This window comes from Antrostomus carolinensis, unplaced genomic scaffold, assembly GCF_000700745.2.
Source record: "Antrostomus carolinensis isolate BGI_N321 unplaced genomic scaffold, ASM70074v2 scaffold32852, whole genome shotgun sequence".
Taxonomy (NCBI): Eukaryota; Metazoa; Chordata; class Aves; order Caprimulgiformes; family Caprimulgidae; genus Antrostomus; species Antrostomus carolinensis.
The window spans coordinates 124-7898 of NW_010298121.1; the positions used below are offsets into that span (position 1 = coordinate 124).

The 7775-nt window shown below is 53.4% G+C and overlaps 1 protein-coding gene across 1 annotated transcript in view; it reads left to right on the forward strand.

Annotated features, from left to right (window-relative positions):
• Positions 1-397: 397 nt before the first annotated feature.
• LOC104520616 (alpha-protein kinase 3) overlaps positions 398-7775 on the forward strand; it is a gene marked incomplete at its 5' end in the record, with an annotated part of 7818 nt that continues 440 nt past the window's right edge. The window contains 10 exons of the mRNA XM_029083582.1: positions 398-637; positions 1105-2956; positions 3743-3890; positions 5355-5482; positions 5755-5790; positions 5913-6187; positions 6522-6610; positions 6820-7037; positions 7237-7285; positions 7463-7767. Of these exons, the coding sequence (XP_028939415.1) occupies positions 398-637; positions 1105-2956; positions 3743-3890; positions 5355-5482; positions 5755-5790; positions 5913-6187; positions 6522-6610; positions 6820-7037; positions 7237-7285; positions 7463-7767 (3340 nt within the window). The remainder of the gene's footprint in view (positions 638-1104; positions 2957-3742; positions 3891-5354; positions 5483-5754; positions 5791-5912; positions 6188-6521; positions 6611-6819; positions 7038-7236; positions 7286-7462; positions 7768-7775) is intronic.

The window sequence follows — 7775 nt, forward strand, 5'->3', positions numbered from 1 at the left end:
ATTCTGTGTGCAGGAATGGCCCCTCTAATGCTGCTCCTCCCACCCCAGTCCTCTGATACTCACATTGTCATAACAACTGCTTGGGGAAGGGCTTGCTGAGACACTGGCATTACCTTTCCTGGTTTTTTCAAGTGTTAAAACGAAACTGAAGTGGCACAAAATGCAAAGTGCCACAGCTCTCCTTTCCCATGGACCTCATTTTGGAAGCTTAAAGCTCAACTCAGAGACCTCAGGAGAAAATCCTTAGCAGCAGATCCTCTAGGATGGAAGGAGAACATGTTGTGTGCATGCGCTCTTCCCATGCGATTGTCCTCATGTTGCTAGCCGAGCATCAGTGGGGCACAACATATATCTGGGGTATCACTACTTCTCCTGATCCTTTATCCTACCAAAACAGATAGTGCCCCTTGGCTGGAGGATTTCACCAGATCTCCTCAAGATAAAGCTCAACCGTCACAGCGGCAATTTGCTGAAGTATCTGCTGGTGTGCAGTTGCAGTCGGAAACATTTGAGCTTCCAGAATATCAACGAAACAGGATGGTGGAATAGCACAGATAACCTCATGGTGTACAATTTAGCTAAAAATCATTTGGGCAGCCTCATTCAGATAGCGTGTGATGTGCCGATCGCCCCATCTGTGTGGAGGTGGCAGATATAGTATAGTAGAAGCACTGAGTCTTAAAAGAGAGCAAGGAAGTTATACAAGGTCTTGGTAATGGCTAGTGAAAATGGGAAAGGTTTGTTCCTTGGGAAGACACCATATCAGAGGAGACTGAATTAAAAGCCACCAAATGTTTTAGCAGCAGATCTCCTGCTTCTTCATGCACAACCAAGGCATTGAAAGACAGAAGAGTTGGAGATGATTAAAAGAAAAAATGTTTTGTGCAGTATGACGGGGCTGTGGGACCCACTACCATGGGATGATGATGTTGGTGAAGCCAGGAGACCCTACACAAGTGGGTATCAGGGCTACCAAGTTAATATTTATGATTCAAGCAGAAGTTCGGCAGTGCCATGTAGCACAGATGGACCACAAGCACCACTGAGCAGACTCAGGCAGTAAAATAATGCTAATTTTCTATTTTATTTTATTTTTTTGGCTAGGTTGCAGCAACAGTGGGACAGTCTGCTAGTGACCTGAAACATCCAGTGTCCAGTCCAACCATAGAGACTGGTCAGCAAGCCAATAAGTTAGAGGAGCTTAGGAAAGAGATGCCTGTCTGCCAGGAGACCAGAGGGGCTGGGAAAAGGACAAATCCTCGACTGAGGCCTCAGGAGCCACCAAAGCCACCAGCGCCTTCTCCAGACCACATGCAGTCCAGCAAGGAGCACCCTCCTTCTAGGAAGCAGGCAGAAGGACATTCATGTGCTCTCGAGGCCAGAGAGACCCAACAAGGACTGTTAAATCAACAGGACAAAATCCAAGATGAGGAAGAACCATTGCTGAAGAAATTGAGTCCTCCAGACCCCGGAGGAAACACTCCTCTTGAGCAAATCACACATCAGACAGCAGTCAAGGATGGGAAGAGCAAAGAGGCAGGAGTAGAGCTGTCCAGTAGCCATCCCAGTGCAGAAGCAGGAGGGAGCAGTCCAGCAGAGCCATCTCCTGGGGCTGCACACAGGGAGGCAGGAGGGACACTTTTGAGACATCAGGAGGCAGAAATGCCAACTCCTGCTTCAGTTCAACTTGCCAAGGAAGAGCTGCTTCCTGCTTCTGCAGCAGGGACATCCGTGGCTCAGGAGGCATTGCTTGCAGCTCACAGCACCCCAGGGATAGAGGCCACAGCAGGAGAGGTCCTGTCTGGAGCCCAGATGCTGCCTCCTGCAAGAAGAGAAACAGAAATCAAAAAGGCAGATGGCTCTGCCCCACAACAGTATTTTTCAGCCAGCACATTAGGGAAGGAGAGTACCAAACCAGGACCTGTGGGACCTCAGGGGAAGGAAGGAGGAGAGCAAACAGCCACAGCTCCACACCAGGAACCAGCAGCACCTTCAGGCACTTTTGAAGGAGGTACTGAGGTTCAGCCACAAGTACCGCTGGTCCTGCCTAGCGCTGAGAGACCTCAAGAGATGTCTTTGGAGGAGAAGATGCAGCACAAAAACCTTGTTTCCTCCTTGAAGAACTATCTGCTTCTGCTTTTAAAACTGTCAGATAGCAGTAAGGATTCCATGAAAGAAGAGACTGGCCCCCGGGACAATGAGCAGCCCAATGCAGAGGAACTCATGCTCCCAGAGATAGGCATTGCAGGCCTGAGCCCCCGCACCTCAAGGAGAGTTTTGGAAAAGGTACAAAACAATCAGCTCTTCCAGACAGCAGAGAACTTGCCTCTGACCCCCAGGACGTCCAGGCGGATCACAGGCATGATTAATGAGGAATTCCTTACCAGCAAGGAGTTGCTGGATTGCAGGCCTGTGCCACCAAGGAGACGTACCCATGTTGCTCCCGAGGTGGAGGGGCCACCCCAGCTCTCTGTGCCCTCCATCGTGGTGGGCAGCATGCAGGCAGCAGGAGCAGGGCAGCCTCCTTCTAATATTTATGATTTGTCTCCAGCCAGCCCTGAAAAAGAAAGCCCTGGTGACCCTCTAGCAGTGCTACCTTGTGCCACGCCAGAGGAGCTTGCTTCCGGGGCTCGACGCAAAATATACCTGCCAAAAACCAAGCAGATGGGGGAGGAAGAGGAGGCAACTTCAGAGCACCCAGGGCACCTGAGAAGTCCTACCGTTTCACCACAGCAATCCAGGAAAAACACAGGCCTGTTGCAGTCATCTGCCCTGGCTCCGTCCCCTCCTGCAGAGCAGCGCTCGCCAACCCTCATGAGGAAGATGGCCACGTTGGAGGTTCCTAAGCTGTATGAGGAGGCCACAAGTGACAGCAGTGGTGACCATGAGGTCCCTGAAGATGCTAAGCCCGAAGTACAGCTAGCAGAGTCCAAGAGAGCAAATGACCCATTTAAAGGTAAGGGAAGGGGTAATCCCCCATGAGACATGTTTCCTTGTTGCCTACGAAGGGAGCCTGGCCAACTGAGCTGGTGATAGTCAGCTGGGGCCATGTGAGTTTTGTGCATTTGCAGGGTTTTCAGCTGTGTGAAAGCCAGAAGTCTGCCTCAAGACTTCTTCCCTAGCTCAGGGAGGGCAGAGGAACACAAGAGACAGCAGCACTGCAACTGGTTGTCTTCACAGCCTGGACTTCCCTGCCAAAGGAATCGTATAGTCTTCTTGTTCCATGTCTTCATGTCCTGGTCCTCACCATGCCTTATGCTGGTTGAGGGTCCAATGGGCACCAGCAGGGTGCACAGTCCTTTTCCATGGTCAGTGCTAATTTCATCCCTCATGACATCAAATTAGAAAAGGTATAATCTTGGTGTTGGAGTGCTTGTGGGAGCCAGGTGATACCCTCCCGGAAATCAACACTCTTGCGAAAGTGAGGGTAGCCTTGATAAATCCCTACTTCAGTAGATAAATGTTTCCTCCAACATGTTTTTCTGCATTGCCTCTGGCCAAGCCCCACTAGGTATTGCAGTGTTCAGCCAATTCATACCACTTGTATCCCACCATATTTATCCATGTGGAGCTCTGAGACCTTCCCTGGGAAGGGAAGGTGATGTTATACCAGGCTATGCTGACATATATGTGATACCCAACACCAAAGTCCTAAGCAGCAGCTTTGGGGTAGGTTGGCTTGTCTCCAGAGCTGCAGCCAGCACTGTGTCTCACCATCCATCTCGTTGCACCCTGTCCTTAGCTCCACAGGTGATTCGTAAGATCAGGGCTGAACAATTTTCTGATGCATCAGGAAACCTGAAACTTTGGTGCCAGTTCTTCAATATTTTGAGTGATTCTAAGCTGATGTGGTACAAGGACGAGATCCCTGTAGCAGAAGCCCAAAGGAGGTAACTTGCCAGCTCCGCTTTGTCATAGTTCTTGTGTCAGTGGGTGGTGAGTCCTGGGTTCGTGTGTTAGATCCATCTTCTTGGGTTTACTGGGGTGAAGGTGTCCCTTCTGTTAAGGCTGCATGGGAAGCTCATTGCATGGCATGGTACATTATGAACTTTATCTTCTCAGTGCCCGAGGAGGGAGGGATCACCCAGACAGGGAATTGCTGACAAATTTGTCCTATTGATGCTCCATCTAGAGCCTGGCTTAAGGGCTGATGCTTTGAGTAGCAGAGCCCTGAGGAGGGCAGGGGCTGAACCTGAACCTTGGAGTGGGCAAAGAAGATGCTGTGCCCATCTCAGAGTTTGAGAGCTGGGTGTGAGCTCCAAAACTTGACCTTGAGTGATACATGTGAGTGTGGCAGCTGTGCTGGGAGGGTCTACATACTGCACCCCAGCAGATGCTTCCATGCAGCTACCACTGGCAAGAACCAACAGGGAGAAAGCAGCTCTGGCTATGCCCTCTCCATCCCTTGGCACTGCCCTTGCACAGGGAGAGCATGGTCGGAGAGCTGGGTGGCTTGTGGAGTCCTGGATGCTCCTTTTGGTGCATTATAGAGAGCAGCTTGTTCTCAAGCCCAAGGAAGCTTGTGTGGAAACATCATCCACATTGGATAGGATTTGCCTGATACCTTTCAGTGTCCCTTGAGCTCCCTTTATAATGAGCAGGCAGAAAGAGGTGGTTCTGGGGCAGAAACGATCTCCTGTGGCAGATATTTGAGCTGGGGTAGATGGACCAGCAGTGGCCATTGCCTTTTAGCTGATCAGAGCAGAGCCTGCTCATCCAGCAGTTCTCAGGATGAGGGTCCCACCTCTTCCCTCGGCAGCCTCTCACCCTCTTGCTGGTTCACGCTGGCCATGTGGGGCAGAAACAGGCCTTTGGTTCTTGTGGAGACCTGTCTGCCCTTGTGTGTTGCCACCTTGGCTAGAGGAACTGCTAGCCCAAAGCTTGGTGCTGCAGGCTGAAGAGGGTGGCAGCCCGCTGATACAGAGCTGGTGCTTTGCTGGTCCCTCGGAGAGGGGCAGGCTGCAGGATAGGGAGTGATGTCTTCCCTCACTCGTGAACAGCTGAAAATGAAGCTGGACACCTCTGTGGCTGTTTGTCTTCTAGCCACCCCACCCAGATGCAGGTTTGTTAGCCCAAGCACAGCCCTGACCCAGCCACACTCAGAGGCAAGTACCTTTATCGGTCTGTAGCCCAGTCGTGGCCAGATTTTGCAGGGCTTGCCTGGAACACAGGCATCTCTGTGAGTACAAACTGCAGAGCAGGACGCCTGGTGCCATGAGGTGCTGGGATGCCCTCAGTCTGGCTTCCTTTCCCGCCCTCTTCCATCCCTCCAAGGGCAGCACAGTGTCCGTGATGGGGCTCCTGGGCATCCTTACAATCACATGGGGCTGAGGCCATGCTGTGGTTTCTTTCAGTGCTGGTGACGAGGGCCAGGCAGCCTTGGCTGTTGTGCAGGCATCCCAGAAGGACTGTGGGGTCTACCGGTGCATGATCAGCAACGAGTATGGCACTGACTCCACAGATTTCCTGCTCAGCCCAGAAGGTGAGGTTCCCTCAGCAGCCTGGCAGCTCTCCCAGCTGCCCAGGTGTGCCATGGGGTGGTGTGGCAAACTGTGGAGAGGGCTTGATGCCGGGCTGTGGAGAGGGAGCCTTGCACACCCCATAACACCACCCCTGCAAGGTGCATCTGCCTCCATGTGCTAATTTACAAGTGATTCACACCATCCTTCTTGCCATCCCTTGGTGTGGAAGTGCATGGGGCAGGGTGGGATCCTGGCAGGACCTTGACATGTCTTTGATTTTTGTTTCCTCTAGTGCTGTCTGGATTTATCTTGCGGGAAGAGATCGAAGGTAAGGGCCACGTGCTGATGAGCTGCAACTGCTGCCCCATGCTGTGTGGGGGGCAGGCAGCTCTGTGGTGGGGGTAGGACATGCCCACGTTGTCCCCCCTCACTAGCTCTTCCCACTGCCAGTTGGAGAGGAGATCGAGATGACGCCCATGGTGTTCGCAAAAGGTTTGGCTGATGCAGGCTACTGGGGGGATAAGCTCTTTGGGCGCGTGGTGAGCGAGGACGTGGAAGTGGGTGCTGGTTTCCTGCGCAAAGCCTGCCGTGCCAGAGCCATCTATGGTCTGGAGCCTGTCTTTGAGTCCGGCCACACCTGCGTCATCAAAGTACACAATTACATTGCCTTTGGGACCAAGAATGAGAACAGCCTCGTTGAGAAGAACTACGATATCACCATACAGGTGGGCATCCTTGTGGGGCACCCTCTGTCTGTCTCCTCCACACCTTCCCCATCTGTCTATGCCATGATCTCCAGCTCTATGCCAACTTTCTTTATTTTCCTTCCGCTTTTTGAATGCTCTGGAGGAGTCGAGCCATGTTCCATCAGGCTGGCGATGTCCTTGTTATTCTTGGCTTCAGCTCTTTGAGCAACACAGAGCTTCTAGGAGCTTTCCTGTCACTTGTCCTTTGACCAACTGGCAGTGGTCCCAGGGGTTGCCTGGCCAGGTGGGGGGTCCCACGGAGGCATTGGTGCAAGACAGGACAGGTCCTTGACTCTTCTGTTTGCATCTCCAGGAATGTAAAATCCAGAACTCCAGCCGTGAGTACTGCAAGATCTTTGCTGCTGAGGCACGAGCTGTCCCTGATTTTGGAGCGGTGCCTGAGTAAGTAAGGAGCTGCAGCTCTGCTGGCTTGACATCCTAGGGGATGGTGGAAGGATTCCCCATGGGTTCTGGGGACATCCCAAAGGGCAGCGCGCTCTTCTCCCACCCTCAAAGGGAAGGGATTTGCAGACCATGGTGTAAATCTCCATTTGCTGTGGTGGGAGAGCTCCCTAGCTGGTGCTTGACCCTGTCTATGTGCTCCCGTGCAGGATAATTCCTCTGTACCTGATTTACCGACCATCCAACAACATCCCTTACGCCACAATGGAGGAGGACCTGGGTGGGCCCTGTGAGCAGTACTGTGTCACTGAGAGAGATGGCAGCTTGGTGGCACGAGGCACGTCAGAGATCGTGCTCAAATGCTGCACCTTCCAGCATTGGGTCTACCAGTGGACAAATGGAAACATCCTCGTGACTGACATGGAAGGTAAAGGGATCTCCCAACTGATTCCCATGGCCCCTCACCACCCTCTGGCCTGTGAAAGGAGGAGGAAAAGCCCCAGCCTTGCCCTTCTGCCTCTTTCCCCATGTGCCACAGAGCCCAGCTCCCAGGGCAATGACCTGCCCTTGGTGCCGATGGCCATCCTCCTCTGGGCAGAGACTAGTTATCCTTCCTTCCGTTGCAGGAGTGGGCTGGAAGATGACCAACGTGCGGATTGCTACCAACCTGAAAGGGTGAGTGACCCCAGGCTGCTGGCACGGGATGGCCCGGGGTGGCCCCAGCTGTCCCCAGTTCCGCTGCTCACGTGGCAAAGGGTGGTGGTGAGCGTGGCTGGGCTCTGTCCTCGGCTCCCTGCTCTGGTGGGATGTCTCCTGGTGCAAAGCAGGGGCTGAGGATGGTTGTGTTGGCAGGTACCAGGGGCTGAAGGAAAGCTGCTTCCCCTCCTTGCTGGAGCAGTTCACGGCCGCTCACCAGTGTAACCATTACTGCAGCATCCTGGGCCTGAAGATGCTGGAGCCAGCCAAGCCCAAGGGCTCCAAAAGCCCCTCCATGGGTAGGAAATCTGCCCAGTCGAGCCCCCAGCTCCAGAAGAAGGGGCTGGTGAGTCCCCAGGGTACCCGCAAAGCTGCCGTGAGCCCCAAGAGCTCCCGGAGAGCTGGAGACACAGGGGAGGTCCCAGCAGCCTCCAAACCTGCGTCAGGAGAGAGCGGCGGGGGTGGGGGG